Source organism: Buteo buteo, chromosome 8 (assembly GCF_964188355.1).
Source record: "Buteo buteo chromosome 8, bButBut1.hap1.1, whole genome shotgun sequence".
NCBI lineage: Eukaryota > Metazoa > Chordata > Aves > Accipitriformes > Accipitridae > Buteo > Buteo buteo.
In genome coordinates, this window is record NC_134178.1 from 32,561,677 (window position 1) to 32,586,148 (window position 24,472).

General features: G+C 37.3%; 1 protein-coding gene across 1 annotated transcript in view; it reads right to left on the minus strand.

Annotated features, from left to right (window-relative positions):
• Nucleotides 1–24,472, minus strand: part of EPHA6 (EPH receptor A6) — a 513,140-nt gene that overhangs the window by 129,242 nt on the left and 359,426 nt on the right. Inside the window, exons 7-8 of the mRNA XM_075034050.1 lie at nucleotides 7,843–7,890; nucleotides 7,256–7,418 (exon numbers count right to left, since the gene is read on the minus strand). Coding sequence (XP_074890151.1) covers nucleotides 7,256–7,418; nucleotides 7,843–7,890 — 211 coding nt within the window. The remainder of the gene's footprint in view (nucleotides 1–7,255; nucleotides 7,419–7,842; nucleotides 7,891–24,472) is intronic.

The following is a 24,472-nucleotide window of genomic DNA, read 5'->3' on the forward strand; positions in this document are numbered from 1 at the left end:
AGCCAAATAAGTTCCTGCAACCTTATTTCATCTCTTTGTGTGTACCTATTAAGAGCGTTGCATTTAATCATAGAAGTACATAGCATTTTTTCCAGAATCTCATTTGTTAGACAACATGGTCAGCATTCATATAGCTAAAATCAGTCTTTTGTTGTCTCTACACTGTCCAGTGCATGGTCTCATATCTGCCAACTATGCACCACCCAAATCTGTCCAGTGCAGGGATGATTAGTAGCTCTGTGATCACAGGGACGAATGTGGCTGTATCACATATGGGGCCATACTCCATTTGATAGTTAAAGCTGATAGGCAAGGGGGTGAGGAAGTGCTGGTGCAACAGGAATATGTAAACCACTAGCACTGCTAAGACTCACAGGGGAGCTTAGTACCTGTCTAACTGGGCTGGCTGTTTTGTCTTTTAATATGTTTCATTCTCTCTGCCTGTCTGCTCAATCAGTTCATTTTGACAAAAACTTACTTTAAAAAATGGGTAGCATAAGCAAGGAAAAGGATTTATTACTTATCCCAGCAGATGATTACATAGTACATTATAACATCTGGGTGTCAAAACTCTCCAAACACATTGTAGCTGCAACTGATGTGACTAGTTAAAGTGGTCATTTGATTTTAAAACTGCAGCATGTCTCATACATGTACCCAGAAGCATATTATCCAGATAAACTCTTCATGCTTAACTCAGATTATATGCCCAAAATGACATTTAGAGTGTTTAACTGCATCATTCCAGCTTCCTCGCTATAACACCATGCCCAGAAATCCCTTCTGCATCCAGCTTGGTGTCAGTTCTGTCCCCACCATCTACTCTTTACATCCATCCCCTGTCTCAGCTCTTCTCTGGGTTCTTCACTCAAATGTGTTGAGGAGAAGCTTGCACTTTTTCTCCTTTCTGTGCTGAAGGGAAATATCCTGAGGCTTCTTCACTTCCTCACTGGGTAGACTGGAAGAAATGGTGCAGACCTTTTAGTCACAGTGCAAGAGGATGAAAGACAGAGAGAATCTTCCAGCTCTGTTGCCCTTTCTTTTCTTTGAGCAAATTTTTCAAAAACTTTTAAAGGGTTGTGTATTTAGTATAAAAGGGCTGGAAGCCCTAATGACAGCTCACTTCCGTCTCTTAGCTACATGCTTTAGTTATTTCAATCTGACATCTATCAGGCCATGGACCTTCCAGCAGACTGAAAGATAAAAAAGTGACAGAAAGACAGCTAGACAGATAATAGTGAGTAGCTGCAAGATAGATAAGTGTGGACGCTGAGAACTGGAGCTCTGATAGACAGGAACTGGCTGTCAGATGGATTTACAAGGCATTGTAAACAACAGTGCTTAAGAACAATAGGAAAGAAAAATATAAAGTCTAATTAGGGTAACCTTTACATTTTCAGAAGTGCTGCAGTTCCTGTGCTCCAGTGAGCTGATGAGCTCCAGTCTAGGGGGGAATGTGGGAAAGGGGGGAGGCAATGAAAAGGCAATCTTAAAAAGGACTTTTAAAAAGGAAAACTAATGCCATCACTAGCATAAGAATGTAAAACTCTCTGGAATGTATTTGCTTGAAAAGCCTTCTTCCAAGTGTTGCCCCTAACATTAGCTCCCTGACCAGTGGATGAACGGAAAGCCTGTGCAAGCAGTTTGAGATCTGAGCGAGGATGTGGCTCTTGTTTAAGAAATGCAGAGGAAAAGTAAAGTCTCTGGGGCTTCTGGGCACATACATTAGAGAAATCAGATAGGCCAAAGTCAAATGTGAGGAACAAATGGCTGAAAATATAAAACACAGTAAGGAAATACTTCAACATTAAAGTGAGACATTCTGAGGTATCCAGTGCTGACTACTACTGAATGAATAGTAGGACTAGACAGACGTGGAGAGAGATCCAGCAAGATTTAGTTTCTAAATATGAGATATGTGCCGTCTCATTTGATTTTTTCAACCAGAAATTTAATTTACTATTGTTAAAACATCAAACATGCTAACAAAAAAACCCCTCCATTTTGCATTGGCAATTCAATGTATTTCTAAAAATCCTAGGGACAGCTTCTCTGTTGTGGCACAAATCAGAGCATGTGCTTGAAACAATACTGGACCTCTATCAGAGTCAATAATTCAGGACCCCTCTCTTGAGCTTTGGAGTTCTGGAAAGAATGGAGCTCAGGGTCTAAATCACATCTGGTGGCAAATCCAAAATAGCATGATTTAAGGCTGAAAAGTTAAAGATAGATTTTGTGGATGTGGGAAGAGGAGGAAGAATGTGAGAATTTAGCAGATCTGGCAATACAAGAAAGTCACCATCTCTGCCTACAGTAAAGGAATTAAAGTTATTGTTTCATCAGGATCAGGGTTTCAGGTCAGTAAATTTTTCACAGTCCTCAAATGTATAAAATACCTAATCAGGTATTCTATTAGCATTTCGAAAAATTTTAATTTTTTATTGTTAATACAATTTATTTGAGGCATACAAAAGCCTACATTTCTTTTGGATTAAAAATCATCATGTGCTTACATTTATCACTCTGTTTGGCCCAACCACTAGTCCATACTGCACACATGCTAGTTTGCCCTTTAGATTCCTCCTGGAACAAGCCAACTAGTTCCCTTTCAGATTTTTTTTTCCTAATGATGGGAAGGCTGACATGGAAAATACCCTTGGTTTTAGAACAAGCCCTGCACAAGAAAGCAACAGCATGAAAACACTGCACTGCCTAACAGCCGTAAATTGTTCAATATTTTACAAATTCCTTTAGGCACGAGGGCCTCTGAGGTGATACAGTAAAAAACATTCCTCCAGAAAAAAAGAATGCTTTGAATCATTAATTAAAAACAAAAACCAAAGGCTTCCATATAAAGCTAGTTAGAAGGCAGAAAGAGAAAAATAGAGAGGGAGAGAGAAAACAGTTAGAGATTAAAGTATGTTTGCTCTGGGACAAATGATTTTTTTTTGTTCTCAGAATACATTTTATTCTATCCTAGGAAGGACCAGAGTTTTTTGTGGCGACTCAGATAGCTGGTACTCCTGATACCAGGTACTTCTGATACAATCAGGAGGTATCTATACTAGGGGTAATGGTTTTAAAATAAAAGAGGGTAGAGTTAGACTAGATATAAGGAAGGAATTTTTTACAATGAGAATGGTGAAACACCAGAATGGGTTGCCCAGAGAGGTGGTAGATGCCCCATCCCTGGAAACATTTAAGGTCAGGTTGGACGGGGCTCTGAGCAACCAGATCTCGTCGGATGAGATGACATTTAAAGGTCCCTTCCAACCCAAACTATTCTATGATCCTACACATAGAAGCAGGAACTACAAGTGAGGTTATGCTTCAATTTATAGCCACAGCAGCAGTACACATGCGTGTGCTGGAGTGTATGAATCCCTGTCAGCTTTGCTAGAAGTGTTTTGCCTGTAAGGTAGTGAAACAGGGAGACTGAATAAAATGGCAATAAGGAACACCATCAAAAGCAGTATTTACTATGTTTTGCAAAGGTATTACATTTCCCAGCAGCAGCCTCTTAGCTTTAACAGTGGAAGAAATGCCTTACAACATCCATTCATCCACCCCTGCTTCCTTTTTAAAAGAGTTTTTCTGACTTCTCCAGGTAACTCCATCTCCTTTCAGAAAGAAAGTACAAATTTTACTCTATTAGATGTTCTATTTATTGGTCTCTGCAGCAGGGACAAGAGTTCAACAGCAACATGCTCCCCAAGCAATGGCTCCCTCAGTCTGCTAGTTGGTAAGTGACGGTGTTTCCCCAAAATCAAATCAGCATTGCATGATTAACTAACTTTTTTCATTACTGCTACAGAGTTGATCTTTTTTCTGCCTCATGCACCACCATTAATAATTATACCAAAATGTCTTAGTGTTCCTAGTGAAGATGTATCTAATTTTATCCTATCTAACCGAAGTGGCACAGACAGTGTTTCAACCAGTAAACTGGAGAAAGCATGACAGCACTGTCCTGCGAAGGACAGTATGTTTTAGGACATTGATATACACGTCTCACAGTTGATGAACCATTACTTTTTTCAACATGTCTATCACTTTAAAGAAAAATCCTAATTTTGGATTCCTCACTTTACCACTGTTTATTAACAAATTATGTCAATATTGAAGCAGGGTAAATGGAATAACTTTGGATGTTCACCTGTAACTGGTCCTGGAATTCTTCTCTAGATGCTAAGACTATAACATGTATCATCGGCAGAGAGCTGAAGGATGTTACAAGCTATTGCCAATTGAGAAGGATTTTTATCAAACACTTGACTTATTCTTTGTCATTTTTATGAGATTGTTGGTTGATAAATTTTCTGTTGACAACACAGACTTTAAAACACTATTCTTCCCAGCCTTCTCATGAAACTGTTAACTTTATATAAAAACAGTATAGCTCACATTAAATTAATTAAAATCTGGCTAACTGAAAGACCATGAAAAGTAATTGCAAATGTGGAATTTTTACCAAGTAATTTATTTCTAATGGGTAGGGATGGAGGGAGCTGCAATAATCTGCCTTGGTCTAATATTATTTGGTATCTTTCAGAATAATTGAGAAGAATATATATTAAAAAACCAGAAAATTTTCAGCTGAGCTGCATACTGTCAAAGTAGTAAATAATGAAGACAGGTTCCTACATGGCTTGACCTGGGCTGGTTTGTAAGATAGATGCATGCCAGCAAGGGCAACAACATTTACTTGTACTGATATAACTGCAGTCCAAGTCTCAGCACAACACTCCCTAATCCCTCCATCTACATGTAGGTCAGTATCTTGGAATACAACTGTACTGACAAAAATGTTGCTATGTTCTAGTTATTCAGCTGTGTAAGACAATGCCCTAGTTCAGGCAGCAAGTGCTTAGACCTATAAGTAAAAGAAAACTGAATTATAAGGAGGCAAGTGGTGTTAGGTCTGTTTATGACATCATAAACAGATTTAGTTTTCCAGTTTAATTTAGTATCAAGTTCAGCTCTGATGTCATAATTCAAAAAGGATGTTAAGATTTTGGAGAGCTACAAAATTATTCCATGTTTAAAATTATTATTATTTTTTTCTTAGAGTGAGAGAAAGCATTTATATCACTTATGGGAAAGACAAGAGAATTCTTAAAATTGGCGTACACACATTTAGATGAGGAAGAGATTTCTGGTAGTATTTGGCTTTTTAATTTGGTAGAAAAGTGTCTGAAGGTAGAAGCTAAATAAAAAAATTCAGCCTAGAAATAAGGTGCAAATTTTTAATTATGAGGCTTAAGCACTGGCACTATCTACCTATAAATATCGTGAGCTCCCCAGTACTGGAAGACTTTAAATCAAGACTATTTGTATACGGTAGATATTACATTTCAATCTACTATCATTAGCTGTCTGGAAAAGTTACTGAGTTAGACATTTGGCTTGTGTTATGAAAGGGGTACAAATGAATGATCATAATCATCTGATATTGCCTTAAAGTTTAGAATAGGCCAATTTTCAAGATACTACTGTGAGGAAGTAAGATACCTGGAGAGTAACAAGGCATCATTTGACTGGTCACTAAGTCCTGCTTCAATCTGAAATAAGTAACATTTAACAGCAGGCACTTACTTTACTTTTTTTCCCCTTTGAAATCTAAAGCAGTACTGCATAAATATTTGAATAAGACCACAGGCCTTTGAACTACCCTTTTAATTAAACTGAAGCCTTATCTAGCTCCAGGTACCATTTCAAACAGCAGCAGAATTTCTCTCAACCTCCATCTCAATTGATCATAAACAAAAACTCTTCTGTCTGCATTTTCTTTCAATCATACAATTTATATTTATAACAAATCAAATACTTTAAGTCAGGGACAAGCTTAAGCAATAAACATTGGTAAACAGCAAATATATAATGTGTGTTTATGTTTCACCATCAAGATTCATACTGAGTACTTAGAAGTAATAGAGGTAATAAATGTTTAAGAGTGTTGTGAGCTCTAACTCACCATGCAGCCCAAGAGCCAGTTGCATTAGTGCAACTGAGAAGGAGACTTGAGGCTGGGAAGGAATGGGTGGAATCTCACTGCCAGGAGATGTTTCTATCAGCATTGCTAATGAGAAAAATGTCACTGGAACCACAGTCTTCCTGATTTAGATGAGTAAGTCACATTTCCACAAACATGACAGGCTCATAGAGGTTTAAATACCATTTACTTTTGGTAAAAGTTATGTCCCTGGGTGCCTAAAGCCTAGTATTTATTGCATCAGAAGATGTAGACGGGATCTACCGGAATTCTTTAAAGCACCCAAGTGTTCAACTCCTATTCAAACCAATTGGCTTAAGTACCCAGAAAATTTAAAAAAGTCTAATTAGGCATTAAGCACTTGGAAATCTATCCCTAAAACATTTTTGAATTAGAAGTTAAGAAGCAATGAAAATGGTACACAAACCCATGGGTGCTCTTGAACATACTTACATAGTTTTGAGTCTGTACTTCAGCTTAAGCAACTTGAATTCTAAAACACTAATGAAAAACATGGTATACATAATTGGTTAATTAAAGTAATTTCATTAATGAGTGTTTTAGTGTTGTATCTACGACACTAATTTTACCTGAAATGCTTGTAAATACCTTGTTTGCAGTTTCTTTGAATATGGAGGGCAATACATGACTGAAATATAAAATTGTTCACAGCATGAACATCACACATCGCATCAAGCTTTTTTTTGCATATTCTGTAGGAATATGTAGGCTTTTTGCTTCTTATTGGCAAATTTAGTAGGCTTACTAGTTGACAGAAATGCATATAAAAGTTTTCTTTTTTTTATTTGTTAAATTTTTCTTTACTTTTTTTTATTTGTAGAGTCTGGAAGCACTAACAACTACCGAGAAAAGACTCCATCACGGTGTTCTGGGAGCTTGCATGAAGCTGCTGGACTTAGTAAAGCCTGACTAAGGGTATTTCTAGATGTCAAAAGGAAGGCCTTCTTTAAGCAAAGAAAGGATCATAGAATCACAGAATATCTCAAGTTGGAAGGGACCCATAAGGAAATTTTGCAGAAGAAAACATTCCTTCAGCTGCAGTGATGGCCTAAAATTTCTCTTTGTTGTTACAAATCCAGAAGTGTGAGGCTGAAGCTTACTTGTTTTTGATCATATAGCAGTGGTCATTTTGTGATAAGCAAATGGTATGGATTCAGCCATTCAAACTCCCAATGTCTCACTGTTTTAGAATTAGATGCTACTTCTACTGTATCTGATTATTTTTCCTTCAGTGAAACTTACTTTCATCTCCAGTTTCAAATTCAAACTTCTGGCTATAGCCGCTGTATCCTGCTGCCGTCCTGACTCTGATATGAAATATATACTTGGTGGCTGGCTTGAGACCTGTGATGATAACACTTGGAGCCTTGGACCTTGTGGAGGAATAGCTGAGCTGCTCATGCTCCTGAGGGACAAAAGAGGGGAGAAATGATATCAAGTTGAGTTGTACAAAGTTTGCAAAAATGATATAGCAGAACTGAAGCTCCATATTCTTCTCATGAATGTAAAATGTCTTTATAAAAGGAGGTGCAGGTATGGATTTCTGTACTTTGATTTTGTGCTCTAGTCATAATGTATGATATGGCCTTGACTTAGATTTCAATTTTTTGTCTTTAATCTTGCGTATAAACACATCACATCTTTGTGACTTGGGTTAGTAATTACACTGTAGTCAAAACAATATGGAATTAGTACAAGACTACATTCACAGAAAATGGCAGCTAGAATGGTAGCTAAGTATTTTTGCACAATGGACAAACTAGGAGGTCAGTAAATACTAGTAAGCTGTAAGGTAAAGATGTGGGAGTATTCAAATACCCGCTACTCACTTCTACCCGCAGGTAGTGCCAAAATGCCGGCGCTATCCGTGGGTAGACCTGTGGGTAAAAGAAAATAAAAATTAACTTTTTCTTTAAAGTTTGTAAATTTCTAGCATGGTTCAACTGCTTTCACTGCTGTTGAACTTAATTTCTCTTTCCAGGTAGCTGCAATGTAGTCGTACATGAAATTCCCTTTCACACTCTATAAGGAGAAACACTCTCTGCAAAAGTCCCCTGTTACTCTCCTAGCAGTTGATCCTGGGCAGCTGCTGAGAATTCCTGACTCTCGCAGAGATCCCTGAGAACTATGGTGTGCAGAGATCACTGGGAGATACCACTGCAGCCCAGCTGCTGTGGTATGGAGACCAGCCACATCGATTGCTGTGCAAAAACGAAGTGCTGCTTTGATAGACAGGTCATTGATGATACTTTTACATGAGGGGATGACTTAGAAGAAGAGAGAGTTTATTCCCTGTCATTAGTTACTGTCACTTGATAAATCAGTAATCTGTAATATTTCATATGGTGCCTTAAGGCTAGCTTTACTTCATTGCAGCAGGATTTGTCTCCAAACTGACATATGAGCAGAAACGTCCTTGGCATACGCTTAACAATCCAACTGTGATACACATAGGGCACCATATACATTTATTATACCATGCAGTAATATTAGAGTGCGTATAAGTTATTCAAAGGGTGCTTCCAGCCTGTTAAGAAGGAAACAACCTGGTTCGCAGAAGAGATATAACCAGAAGAACAGGTTTCAGTTAAGATTCTGTTGGACTCTTAACCTCTTCTGAGCAACATACATATATTTTTTATATAAAACAAGCAGTTTTATATAAAACATGCTGAGTCAACTTCAGTCGTGGCGTAACAAAGTCACATTAGCATAGGGCAGCAGGTATATCAGTATTCCCCCAGTAGGCATACAAGATGGCTAAGAATACCAAATTAAAAAACAAACACACAGAAATAACCTAATGATTCTGTTAAGTGAAGGAGGAGAAGGAAGGCAACAAGGACCAATATCTAAAATAGTTGGATTTAATGCTCACTTCAAACAGTGGAAATAGTTTGAGAAACTACAGTAAGAGGAAGTGTTGATTTGTTCTACAGCCTATTACCAAGTTTTGAAACAGCTAGAAGCATCTATTTAAATTGAAATAGCAAGACACTGTGTACATGTAAACTTACAGATGGAGACAATGATTAATATACCATCTAACAACCTCTATAAGTATCAGATTTCCCCCACTTACTTGAAATGTTGTAACTTTGAACAGGTTACTGGATTTTAAACATACTTTTTTTTTTAGAAATTTCAGAAAATATCTATTTTCTTCTGACAGAAGGCCAACTTGTTAAAGTGATGGATTATTTTTTTGGCAATTAGGCCTACTTCAACTTGAAAAATATAATAGGTTAATACTCAGATTTGTAAGGAAATAGAGAACTCCAACACATACAGAGGAGTTTTCATACTGCTTTATGGACATTTCACAAACATTCAGTGTGTCATGAAAAACTAATTTCTATTCTATAGCCTTGTTATATATGCAATTTCCAGGGACTTCCATGTGTAGAGGGGTCACATAACTTTTAACTTGGCCAGGGTATGCAAACTTGCAGAATACAAGACTTGAATTTATTTAGTAATGAAGCTGCTGGCTAAAGTGTGTACATTTCTGCCCAAAGAGACCAAGTCTTTCAACACAAGCTAGCAACCAGCTAAAAATCAATCTAAGAATCAGAAAAAAAAAGAAACCACCTGATTTTGCACTATCCTAAGACCACACTGACTCATAGGTATGGCCCAATGTTTGTGATCTTGCCTGTTAAATACAAAATCAATATAAGACTCTGTTTCTGCACTTCAGTCCAGGTAAAGACATGACAACCATTGAAGAAAAGATTCTGGATATGTTCATTAAATGTTATGTAAACAGCAATGCTTGTTTTATACAGGTATTAGTACGCTTCAGTTCAAAGTTTTAGAGAGTACTATGTGCTCCATCTGTCATGGCCCAAACATAAGTGGGCAGAGACCTTACACTGTGCAATGCTCTGGAAATTTTTATTTAGGCTCTGTCTGCAATCTGTAAGATAAAGAGGAGAACAGCACCTAAGGGATTTTCACTGTACAATGTAATAGTTGCAAGCCACTTCCTTTCCCCAGACTACCTTGCTGCTTGAAATCAAGTTCTAAGCATGTAACAATTTACTGTTTTTTCTGACCTGCTGGAGAGATTGCAGAAATAATTTGATGGAATTGTAAAAAGAAATATGTTCAGAGGAGGATGGTAATGGAAATTTTGTCAAAAAGTGGTAGAGACTCCCCAAGACTCAATGGTAAGATTTACTCCCTGAAGTCTGCAGAACAAAACCAGTGGCAGCAAAGAACTGGGAATGACTTCTGAAAAAATCAACCTGAGCTATATCTGTTATGTTGTATCTGTTATTACAGGCTAACTACTGCTTCTGTAAAACATAGCATTTGGGATATAGCATCTCCGTAACCAGGGATGTGGACAGACAGTAATCAAGGATAATTATTTGTAGTTGGTCAAAGATAATGAGTGTGACGAGGACTGTGATGGTAACATTTAATCAACAAAATGGGTTCCTCCATCCATGTGGGCAGGCTGTGGCTAACAGCAACTTCCTGAGGTGCAGCCATCTCTGCCTGTCCTTTCTGGGCAGTGGAATGGATTTTGGTCACCTCCAAGGGTTGTCTGGCTTGCTGCCCCCTCACCACCTGCCTGGGGCTGCCTGCAGGAGGCCCTGAGGGGTCGCATCTCTGTGCCCTCCCAGCTCCTTTTTCCTTCCTTTCTGCAGCCTCTTATGCCATCCATCACAGAGTCTGAAAAACAATGTCTAGGAGTACACAATCATAAAAGTAATACTGCTGCCATATGGGAAAGTGGGTAGGATTTGTTATTGCAAGTGAAATAGGCAAAAGGGAACCTGTCACTTTGGTGTGTTTGAGAAGAAAAAGTTTCAGAAGCCTGTACCTGAGGAAGAAGTTGCTCAAACTCGAGACAAAATGATTAATAGCTGGAAACTTCACATTGGTTTATGTGAATGTTTCACACAAAGAAATTAGTCTTTTTGGACTGGATTCATACATAAGACAATTCTCCAAAGAGTGGATGCTTTGCCATTACTCCCTTCTCATGACAATGACAAGATCTGCAGCCTACCTGGAAAGCCAGAGCTTTCCACAGAGAAATGCAATTTGAAGTTGATGGGGGTGACTTTCAAGGTTGGCCATTCCTTCTGCCATGATCTTTCCCAGGAAGGCTAAAGATGGTCTCAGAATAAAACATACTTCTTCAGGGAAGTATGGAATGCTTTGTCATACTTCTGACACAGATAATATGCACTTACTTTTGCATGGATTCTGGGTTCAAAAAGTGATTTTTAAACTACAGAACTTAGATGTACTTCCTGGATGTTAGTGCATGCTTTTACCAGACCCTGATTTTATGTTGTGGCAAAACTTAGACATATATCAGCCCTCCGGCCATGCACCCTATTTTCATAGAAAGGAAGCATGGTTTTGTGGGCTAGAAGGAGCCACAGTATGCTCTGTGATAGATCTCTGACCTGGACAGTGACGGGACCAGGATCGATGGGAATTGTCAAGGAATACATCTGTTCTGTAGTTCTTGATGACTACAGAGGACTACTAGAAAACCTGCAAAATAAAAGAAAGGTTTCACTGATATGGCTGTATTTCCCATTGCATGTAAGCAGTAAGTGAACTGTTGGCCATTATATACAGCTCAGAGTTCATATAAAAGGAGAAGTACAAGAAATGCACTGATCCTTCACATTAGTATTAGAGCAGCATTTGTGATCTTAAGATGGCATAGGACTCACAAGAAGCAGTTCTGAGAACACAGAGGCTAAGGGTTTAAACATAAATTAAAGGAGTCTATCTAATCTAATATACTCATATAACTACTAGTCAGAATCTGATATGAGGAAATTCACAAGACTTCTTCCATAGCCTACTGCAAATTTATCTTGGTGAAAATCTGTAATTAAAAAATAAATATAATCCAAATGACAAGTGAACCCAATATTATTACACGATGCAATACAAAGCCTATGACTGGCTATCTAAGTTAAACAGAATTATACTATGAACTTTGAAAATGTTATCTTTATTTCTAAGGAAATTGTATTCTTCTTATTGTTTGTGTGACTCTTCTTGTCAGTGGATTCAGTTCTGATTGAGTGACAGTGTTCACAAATCCGTGACAGTTTGGTCTGTGCATGAACATGAAAACCTTTCAGAATCAAACTCCTTCCTGCAGCCACCTCTGCATGAGTATCTGAATCTGTATCTATCCTAATTTTATACTTGGCTTTATAGTTAAGACATTCATATCTAAAGAAATAGACTGAATGAATGGAAGTTACAATAGTGCTACTGGTCTAAGACTAGACAAACTGATTTAATGGAGTAGCAGGATCAGAGTATAAAAAATAATGAAAAGCTTTCTGCTTTTGCAATGTACCAGAATAGCTGGATCTGTTCCATCAACATATGCAGTAATGAAACAGTTCTACTGTATGGCATCATCAGATTAAATGATAGTTCTTCACGCACTGAGATTAATTAATGAATGTCATACCCATTCAATATCCAGATGTTATATTATTGTGATGAATATTACCATTTTTCTCATATGCTCAAAAGAAAGGGTATTTCCTCTGATGACTATTAACACTGACTTTTGTTAATAGTCAATTAACATTTATTTGACTGGCACACAAATAAACCTCCACATGCCACACCTATGTGAACATGTGTCCTGGTTTTGGCTGGGATAGAGTTAATTTTCTTTCTAGTAGCTGGTACAGTGCTATGTTTTGGGTTCAGTGTGAGAAGAATGTTGATAACACACTGATGTTTTCAGTTGTCGCTCAGTAGTGTTTAGACTAAGTCAAGGGTTTTTCAGCTTCTCGTGCCCAGCCACCAAGAAGGCTGGAGGGGCACAAGAAGCTGGGAGGGGACATGGCCAGAACAGCTGACTCAAACTGGCCAAAGGGGTATTCCATACCGTGTGATGTCATGCCCGGTACATAAACTGGGGCGAGTTGGCCTTCGGGGGGATATTGCCACTCGGGGACTAACTGGGCATCTGTTGGTGAGTGGTGAGCAACTGCATTGTGCATCACTTGTTTTGTATATTCCCATTCTTTTATTGTTATTATTATTATTGTCATTTTAGTATTGTTATTATTATCATTATTAGTTTCTTCCTTTCTGTTCTATTAAACTGTTCTTATCTGAATCCACCAAGTTTTACCCTTTTCCTTTTGATTCTCTCCCCCATCTCACTGGGCAGAAGGGAAGTGAGTGAGTGGTTGCGTGGTGCTTAGTTGCTGGCTAGGTTTAAACCACAACAACATGATGTCTCTAATTTTATCTCCATGTTACTTCAAAGGGAAACAGCACAGAAATGAAGACTTTGTGCACATATATGAAATAAAATATTGATAAAGACTAACCAAAATGTGATGACCTTTTATCTTAAACTCATACTGCAATCAAAGAGTTTACATTCTGATGCTATGGGTGAGAAAAAGTATATATAACTAAAAATGTTTAGTACAAAAAAATTAATGGAAGTAAAAGCTGAAATGTAGAATGTTGCTCATAGTGCTCAAATAACCTTTAACAGATTAACTTTACCAGTAAAGCACTGATAAAAGTCCAGGTACTTTCAGGCGTACAAGATTCGTCACCGTTAATATTTGAGTGGGAAAGAGAAACATGGCTCTAATCAAAATAGTATCAGTCCTTATTTTAGCAATTGAAAAAAATAACCGAATGTAATTCTCTATAATTTAGAATATATAATGGGAGCTCCAGAAATTACCACTGTCTTGCAATTTACTCTGTGTCTAGCTTATTTTATGAATGACCATCAAGGTATTCAATTCATTGAGTCCCATGAGTAACTGAAAAGCCTTCTTAAACCCAGACTGGTGAAAGGGTTTTCAAAGGCTTCTGCCAGCTGAAAACATACTTATTGTGTACCTACAACTTCCAAATGTATGTGTGCGGAAAGAATCCAAGGAGACAGTAACTGAATTTATTATCAACTGCTTGCAAATACATTTTCTAGTTTATATCTATTGTCCTCCAACATGAAAATTCTGTACTTAAGCCATATAATCCTGCTTAGCCTTTTCAGAGTGCTATCACTTAGCAGAAAGAAATACTAATAGAGATTCAATCTATATACCACAGGGACGAGGTCTTTCTCCTGTGCACTAAAGCACAATGTCAAAGCTGAATAAGTACCACATAAAGTAAAGAAGATTCAGAGTTCCACGATTCAGACATTATCAATGTTTAAATAAAAGCACCAATAATAAAAAAGAATCTTTTATGAGACCATTTGGTCACATTTTTCTTCTCTCCTAGATACATCAGTTTGAAGGATATACACAATGTGACCTACAGAGGAAGCATCATTATTTTAAAGGAACGACCACAATTCTGGAAGATAGGAATTTTTATTAATCATAGCTTTGGTTCATCATGAAATGAAATCTCCAACCTCTTCCTTACTTTTCTCATGGAATCAGCTATAATGGCACTTAATTACCTTCCAAGTCACCTGAACTTTAATGTTGCAATACACATTAGAATAAAACAGTAGGTAATTACTAGGTATAGTCAATATATGATTAATCAGTTCAAATAGAATCTATTAAAGACAAATAACAGCTAACTGTGGAGTTTGTACCTACTGTCTGTGTTTTGCAAGAAAACCATAGCCCGCACAGGTCTAATTTAAGGAAATTGCTTCTGATTTATACTGACTATATTCCTCTCACAACTAATTTGTCCCCAATAATTCTCAAAAATTATTTTCTTTCTTTGCAATAAAATATTTCCATAATAGGATTTCTGAATGCCTAGTGCCCCTAGTCATGTCTCACATCTCATCTTACACAGATTGTTGTAGATGAGGAGTAATTACACTGAAATCAGTAAAATTAACTACACCTGGGAAACTCAAAGTCTGTCTTTGAAAGCTTCTTTATATTTACTAATTTTGTGCATGATTTTCTCTTAGAAGACTATTTTGACCTACAGTGTATCTATTAACATGAATGCCAGCAGTAATATTTGGAAGATATTAGAGAAAAGACTCATAGGCTCAAAAACGTGCTTCTAACATTAATTACTATTTGATTACAATATGATCAACAGGATTAGGTAAATTCTCATTGCAATATAGAGTGATAAGAAAAATTACAATAATAGAAATAACAGTCAAAGATACCATTAATATTCTTCCTAATAATCTTGTACCTTTGGTTTCCAGCTGACCAACAAACTTAAAGTATATTTATAAAAGTAATTACAAAGATCTGAGGACCAATCTGAACTAAGATGAAAACACTGACAGGAGAAAGTAAGGCCATAGAGAAAAATGCCAATGGCTCTAGTATTTGCTTCAGAGAAGAAACCTGCAGCATTTTAAGACATCAGCCACTTCAGGTTGTAATCTTCTCCCTTCCCTTCTCAACCTCCCTTGTGATTAACCTGAGATGTAACAGTTTGGGGAGCTGAAATACTAAAGCGTGCTTTACCTGTTTGGCCTTTCAATATTTTATATTTTGATTGCCTGTCAGTCAGCTCATCACTTTCTCCATACATAAAGTAAAGCTGTCAACAAGAAAAGGGGAAGAACAGATAACCAATCATAAAGAAAATACGGAAAGGTCAAAACCCAGCCAAACCTCACTTTAATTGGATTATATATCTGGAAAGGCAGAAATGAGTTGATGTAAGGTGAACCATGAAAAAGAGAAAATTAAATGAGGAGAGATGAGGACAGGGTGACTCTAAAACAGTGTTAACATTCTTGCCAGCACAACAGGGTGAGAGGTGGGCAGAGCAAAAGCTGTGTGGTTAACATGGTGGGCCAAATGGGAACACCAGGTGTGAAGGCAGCACACAGCTAGGACACTGCTGATCGTGCTGACAAGGAGATTAAATCGAAAGGAATAAAAACAGGTCTGTGCCTTAAGCTGGTGATGGAACAGGGTGCAATTCAGAACATAATAAAGGGAACTGGGAAACATGAATTGTCAGATAAGCACAGATATTAAATTCCATCTTTCTAGCAGTTATGAGCTACTCTGATAACATTTGTTTGCTAATTAAAAATACTTACCAGTGAAAACCTCTGCAGCAGTATCTCCAGGAGTCTTTCTAACTTCAGCATAAAAAAATGTCAGCCTCTCCAGTTGTCCCTGAAGACTTTTCTTATTTTTTCACTCATTTTAATTTCCTTTTCCCCTGCACTGTCTTTTCCAGTTGGAAAGAAGTAAGGAATTACTGCAAGCATGAAGTAGCTTACTTACAGTAAAAATCAACTCAAGTAGTATTCAAAAGTTTTGCTGTCATCTTTGGATAGTAAAGCACAGTTTCTTCTGAGGTACCTAACACTAAGGTTATCTCACACTAACACTATCTCATATATGAGATAATAAACCTGCTGACAAATTCAGCTCAACAGAAAACAGATGCAATCCTGCAAAATTTCAAGACTGGAAGCCTTCTGTGACTTACTTTGTTGTGAAACAAGCCCAGAGAACTAGGTACATAGAGCCAGTGGGCTAATTCCCAAGTCATTCATTTGGCATATGAGATTCATAGTTCAAATTTCTGATTCAGGTCCTGTATATGCCACTGCAGACTTGAGACTCCACATAAGCAGTACAGGTTCCTTCTCCCCATGCTCACCTTTAACACTCCCCCAGAGTCGAGCAATCTGCAGATTAGTGGGTTTCTGAATTAACAAAATTTGCTTCATTACATTTTACAGCTCATGGACTTTTCTTCCATGAATTTACTTAATTATTTTTTTGAACCAATTTTGCTTGTGGCTTCCAAAACGTCCCTAGACAACAAGTTTAATTACAAATGGTTTTTAAAAAATACTGTGGGTTTTTTTTGTTTTAAATCTGCTTCCTGATGATTTTATTGAATATACTCTAGTTCCTCACCTATAAGAAACAGTGAATGATCATGAATATCAGTGATTTGTGTAGTCAAACTCAACATATCTCTGTATATCATAGGAACAGTACTTCTAGTTACAGATGGGAAGTAGGTCACTGGAAAATGAAATTTTTAAATTGAAAATGGAAGACCCTGGAGGAAAGATAACAGAAAGGGACAACTGATGTGATGTAAAAAAACTGCCATGTAAAAAGCCACAGTCCAAACACCTGAAGGTCTCTAAGTTGCTGAGACATATGGCAGGCAATCTTCTCACACCTAAAATTATCAACATTGGTAAAATCACAGCTGTACACAAAAAACTGATGCATTCATGGCAGAACCCAAAATTGTGGTTTCCCTATTTCACACTGAAGTGTGAAGACATTTTTAATGTAGGGAAGCATCTTACAATTGAAGTGGAATTTCAACACAGGAGCAATGATCCAATTTTTCAGAAGACTTCTACAGTGATGGTGACTTGCTACAATACAATGTAGCCAATGCTCTATTTTGACAAAAAAAAGCTCAGCATGTTTTCAAAGCCGTGAAATTCAAGTGAATCTACCAATCCTAAAAATGTAGTACAGCACTAAGTCAGCTACACAAAACTCAGCTCTAATGGTGCTGATGACAAAAACTGCTTAATTTACCTAATTTCAGAATCCCTACAATATCCATAGGTAGTTAGGTCCAGGATTTTGATTAGGGTAAGGTTTGTAAAGTTTGTAACATGTTGCTGAAAAATTTTAACTGCTGTCTGTAATGTATGCATTTTTACAAAAGCTCTTGTGAAAACTACATACTGTATTAAAAACTTCTTGAGGCAACAAGCCTTTCAAACTCTTTTACAAGTGTGTTTCAGCCTTTCAGGGTGTTAGGACAGTGTCCTGGTTTTGGCTGGGATAGAGTTAATTTTCTTTCTAGTAGCTGGTACAGTGTTATATTTTGGGTTCAGTGTGAGAAGAATGTTGATAACACACTGATGTTTTCAGTTGTCGCTCAGTAGTGTTCATACCAAGTCAAGGATTTTTCAGCTTCTCATGCCCAGCCACCAAGAAGGCTGGAGGGGCACAAGAAGTTGGGAGGGGACACAGCCAGGGCAGCTGACCCAAACTGGCCAAAGAGGTGCTCCATACCATGCGATGTCATGCCTGGTATATAAACTGGGGGGAGTTGGCCTTTGGGGGGAGATCGCTGCTTGGGATCTAACTGGGCATCTGTTGGTGAGTGGTGAGCAACTGCATTGTGCATCACTTGTTTTGTATATTCCCATTCTTTTATTGTTATTATTATTATTGTCATTTTAGTATTGTTATTATTATCATTATTAGTTTCTTCCTTTCTGTTCTATTAAACTGTTCTTATCTCAACTCTTGAGTTTTACTTTCTTTTTCCTTTTGATTCTCTCCCCCATCTCACTGGGCGGAGGGGAAGTGAGCAAGCGACTGCGTGGTGCTTGGTTGCTGGCTGGGATTAAACCATGACAGGTAGAGTGACTGGGCTGATTTTAAGATTGGTTTGAGCCTAGGTTGAATCTTCTACAGAAATATCTTTTATTCTTAGAACAGCAGACTAATGTACGCTCTTCTGTTTTCATTTGCTACTTAATATTTCCTACCTGGCAAATACAGAAAAGATCCTTATTGATATACAACAGCTTGCAAACAAGCCATACTTAAAGCAAAACTATTCATAGTTGTTTACTTGGTTCATAGATACACATAGGAAAGCTATTAACTGTGGTTCAGTGGTAGTAATAAAGCTATCCTTTTTATTTAAGTAAGCAAAATACCTACTTTTATGGATAGAATTGATTCAGATTGCTATTGTGACTCTGAAATAAATAACTGAAGTCATTAGGATTAATTTAAATCTATATGAATCTTATGATAAGGAGTCTTTCACATGCTAACTGTGTATACAGTTCTTTGGGACAATTACTTTCCTTTTCAAAGAAAATCAGGACTTATAATTATAGAATAATGTTGACAATATTAATATAGATTTCAACACCACACAGCAAAAGTCAGTTTTGGAGGAGGAACTTTGTCTCTAAAATACAAAATCTGATACTAACTAAAGTTCGGCTTTAATCACTTCAATACAAATAATAAACGAGAGGCAAGAGAGAACCTGCTGATCTATATATAGGGACAATCCTTTGACATTGTGTAGTGTTTTTCATTATGCCAGCCTCTTCAGATATAAATATATCAATACCTATTGAAAAGTCACTGAAACATCACATTCCTTGTGTATTTGTGAGCGTGCGTGTGCATCTTTTTGTGTCTCAGTGCAGGCAGACAGCAAACATCTGTCTTGTAACGCTAACTCTAAGGGGCTGAATTAATCTCTGGCATCATGACTATATTGCAGATCCTGGCATTACATCAATAATAAATATAGCATATTATTTAAATGTATGTTTTCTTCAAATACCTCAGTAAGTTAATAGACGAGTACAAAGCAAAAATGGAAAACTTTTCCCAATTACTTTAACATTAATTTCAAAGCACAAAGTAAACAATCTAACAAGTAAACTAAAATGCTGATTTTACAGTTTCAAAACTTACAAAGCAAGTTTTGTTCCTATTTTTGTATCAGGGAAGTGCCCATTTCTAATTTAACTAACTTCAACAGAAATAATATTTTTGGAGTTGGTAAAAGCAAACAAAAGAAGTCTGAAAAAATTTTAAAGAAATTTGCAGACAGGTGACAATATCTTTTTAAAAAGGAAGAGCTGTCTCAGTCACTAAAGAATTGCCATTGTTTTAATATAATATGTTAGTACTTCTGGCATTATATGCAAGAAAAACAGATAGTTTGTGCAAGGTCATTGCAAATACAAGATGCATCAACCTGGTGAAGTTCCTACAGCAACATAAATGTGTTTATGAGCAGCAGGTGAATTCCTGCAAAAGACTCTAAAGCTATTAACAGCTCGGTAAGGAGTACATAATAATAGGTTGTTAACTCAGCCTCCCTGACAAGAACATCAAGAAAGGGCACTTTGAAACTATTATTACTAATACATTAAAAAAAAAAAAGAAAAAGGGAGAATTTTTACATTATATTTCTTTAAATCAACAAAATAAACATTCATGATTTTACTAGGGTACAAAACTAACAAAACTACATGCGAGTTACTGAATAACATACCCTTTCTGTGAATTCAAGTTGGCTAATGAAATGCATTTAAATGAAAAAGCTCCTCTAATGTTCATTTTTCATTCCAACAACCACTCGCCACCACCACCAAACCCACAGCTTTTATTTAATACATGGTAAAATGCTTATACTAATATTAAACATGGAAATAGTATGTTTTATTGCATGACAATGGAATGGTTCTCCTTAAAGAGCTTCCTCTTTCCCTTTGGATTTTTTTCTCTTCTCCCAGAATGACTGTTTTGGGAACATCACTACTAAATAAAAAAGAGGTTGCTTATATTATGCAGTCAGTGGCTTTGTTTCCATTTCGGTGTGAAAAAAATATTAAAAGTGGAAAACTAATAACAATCTGTCCTTCTGCATGGTTAGTGTGCAGTTGCAATGCAGTCTCAGAAGAAGAGAGAAAAAAAAGGAACTTTTCCTCTTTCTCTGTTTTTCCCCCCAAAAAGAATAGAATCATAGAATCATTTAGGTTGGAAAAGACCTTCAAGATCATCGAGTCCAACCATCAACCATGCCCACTAAACCACGTCCTGAAGTACTCCATCTACTCGCTTTTTGAACACCTCCAGGTATGGTGACTCAACCACTTCCCTGGGCAGCCCATTCCAATGTTTGATAACCCTCTCAGTAAAAAAATTTTTCCTAATATCTAACCTAAATCTCCCTTGCCTCAACGTGAGGCCATTTCCTCTTGTCCTTTGTCCAGCCACCTGACAGAAGAGACCAACACCGACCTCACTACAACCTCCTTTCAGGTAGTTGTAGAGAGCAATAAGGTCTTCCCTCAGCCTCCTTTTTTCCAGGCTAAACAGCCCCAGCTCCCTCAGCCGCTCCTCACAAGACTCGTGCTCCAGGCCCCTCACCACCAGCTTGGTTGCCCTTCTCTGAACATGCTCCAGCACCTCAATGTCTTTCCTGTACTGAGAGGCCCAAAACTGAACACGGGACTTGAGGTGCAGCCTCACCAGTGCCGAGTACAGGGGAACAACCACCTCCCTGCTCCTGCTGGCCACACTATTTCTGATACAGGCCAGGATGCCATTGGCCTTCTTGGCCACCTGGGCACACTGCTAAATAGATGTTGTTTTACGTCTATCTCCCCAAATACCTCCTGAATGCAGAAAAAAACTGTAAGTGAAATGATACCTCACATTGGAACATTTCTTCATTTACAACCTCACTTATGTCTCAAAGTACATATCTTCTTGATTTAATCTGTGAATCCACCTTTATGTTTGTGAAAGAACAATTTACAAACAGCAAGTAGTTTGTGTATTATGAAAACACTGTCCTAGCTTCAGTTTTTAAAATAGTTTGGGCTCATAGATGAAGACTTCTGGGAACTTTTTAGCTAGTTCTTATTTTAAGAAGGTCTAAAGGAAACATTCTGACACGTTTTAGATAAATGGAGACCTGGACATTGTATTTAACTTATAAATAAGGAAATTATTTTTGCTTAGATGGCCATCCTTTGGCAGCTATGCTAGTTGTATTTAGGTCATTGCTCATGAAGCTCACCATTCTTTTTGTAAAAATATGTCAAACTTTCAAACCCAAAGTTTGAGTCCTGAATGTGTGTTAAGGTACCTGAGGGAACTACAACTCTTAACTTCAGATACTACTAAAACTTACTGCATGTAAACTCAGAGGTGAACACACTGAAACTGGTTAATAGTAACAGCAACAACAACAACAACAATAATAACATGTTTTAAGTTGAGAGTACATTCTCTATTTTGTTAATTCAGGATTAAACATGTTAAACTTCTTACCACTTCCTTTTGTGTAATTGATATATTCTCTTTGAAGAGACAACGTTTCTTTTTTACAATATCTTCATCAAAATCATCTAAAATTTGTCCTCAGGAGGGAGCTGAAACTTACTGCACTAAAAAATAGCTGCTCCTGAATTTTTACCCTACCTAATCACATGCTTAGGATTAACAGCTGATTCTTGTGGCTAACTATTATTCTTGCTGTGTCAGTAAACTATTTTTAAAACTATTTTTTTTAAGTTCAAATGCTGAATGGCTATTAGAAATGTTTTAATAATTCTTTTAATTAGGAATCAACCTCTGCTATCAGCGCATTTAGCTTTCTTAGCTTTCTTTGAGGTATGGAACTAGCTGTGTTTGTTGTCTTTTAATAGTTTCCATACCTACTATGCCTATGTCTTTGAAAGAGTTTGAAAACCATTTATTCAAAACCATTAATGCACTTTTACTACATTTGTGCAGCTCTTCTAGCAGTTGCTGGAATAAGCATTGTACATATAATTTTCCTTGGGGAAAATGGTATTGGCTACAGACAAGAACACAAGATCAGCAGAGACTGAACTATGTTTTTTTTTTTAAATCAAATCCACTAGGCTTGCTTAAACAGCATTATATTTCTCGTTGAGATTTTTTGGTTCAGCAGGAATGACAACAGTAATAGCTCTGTAGGCTACTTTATTATTAAATACAAAGGTTTAGAAGCTGTCTCTAAATAATTGACGACGACGATTAGGAGACTAGCCAAACCAGGCACCTAATGGAGAAGGCCTAGCTCAGAACTTCTTTGATAAGTGCTCTGCTGCATGTAATTGATATTTAGAGGCCAGATTCCTTTTTCTCCTAATAGTAATTATATCAGTGTCATTAATAATGGCTGCTGCAAGGTCCTTAGGTTCTTTCCTGCAGGCAAAAATTGTATCTGGTCAGAGAGTCTCATAATTATTCACTCTCATTTTCAACAGTTCTGAGACCTATTTTTTTTCTTTTTAGAATCTAAGGCTTTTACAGTTCTTCCCTTAGGAAACTAGGTTAATAACAGCAGAATAAGAAAACTGAGAAGCCTGTTTAACATCACTTACTATGCTAAAATAAGCTAGGAGATTTCATTTTAATGATTATCTCCCAAAGCGCATTTGTAGTGATTATTTTTTAAAAACATTCACCAGACATGGTTCATTTCCCAGGAGCTCTGAACGGCCAAGAATGCCAGAGGCACTCGTTGGAGCCCCAGCGCCTCACTGTGACATGTTGATCTGTTCCTGCAGCTATGGTCAAATACTAAGGTCTGCTTAACACTACTGTCCAAGAGCTCTTATACATTCAAATTACTCAATGCTCTTGTTTTTATGAGAACGTGCTGAAAATGTAATGGAAATGTATTATTGCATGAGCCCTACATTTCTTGCTTCTAGTCACATCAGAAACATTTTACTTACAGGTAGCAGATTGCTACCTACACCTCAAATAATTTGAGTAATTGAAAAATATTACCAGAGCAAAGTGTTTGTTTTAAAAGAGAATGATTAGCATGAGGCTAAAAATTGCCCAGCTGATCATTCAATGCTAAGAGCATAGTGCTTGCTATTTTATACTGCGTATACTCACTGACTGGCCAGGCACCTGAAGAGCTCATATGCTCATCTCTATTGTTATAAGCCTTTTCCTGTTCCCTAATCTTGTCACTGATGCTGACTTTAAAATTTAGTCAGGAAGCTTGCAAAGTTATCAAGCATGCTATAGTAGGTATAGCAACAATAAAAGAATATGCCCAGAGAAAGAACAAGTACATGATAACAATCTAGCCACGACAGTACCAAATGAACTATGCCTGCTCATGAATAACATCACACAATCTGCAGGCTCTCTTCAGCCTCACGTGGATTGGAGCTGGTGCATGTATTATTCTTCACAATTTAAAAGTCTAACATAAAAGCAAAATCTGAACCAAGAAAGTAATAGTTGGTACTTAAGGGAAATAGGGAAGTTGTAACATAGTTACAATGTCTGAAAAAATGTGATCCTTCTAACTCAGTTACACATTATGCAAAATTGTAATTAAAGAGGTGGCAAGACAGGAGCGGTTTAGCTCTTCAAGTAGTAGGGAGGCTGAGGGTCAATGAACCTCAGACGTGTCATATAGACCTCACAGAAAGGCACAGGGCTATAGAAGAGAAATGACTAATTTTACTTCACCTTTCCAAGATGTCACCCAGAAATTCAGAGGACTGTCTGATCTACATGATGTGGCTTCTTATAAGAAATGTCCATATCTTGTCTAATGAGAACATGTATGGCTCCTGTTCATTGAGGTTAGATTCCAGCCAATACTCAAGTAGGGTCAGGTTCTGCCTGAACAGAACTGAATTAATCTGAGAAGATCATAATGAAATACCTCCTTAGCTGCAGAAGACACAAAGGAACATCTGTTGTCCTAAAGCGGGATGAGTCACACACACCTTACACTGTCAGCTCACATGGGAAAAAAAGCTGGAATGAAACAACTTGGGCACTTGCGTGAAAGTGAGCTTGGCGTGTTCCCAGGGCTCTCAGGACTGTGCTATTGCTGTGCTAGTCTTCACTGTGGTACTGAGCAGAGCACAAGATTATCTCTTCCTCAAAAAGTGTGGAAAAAAATAGCAAGGAT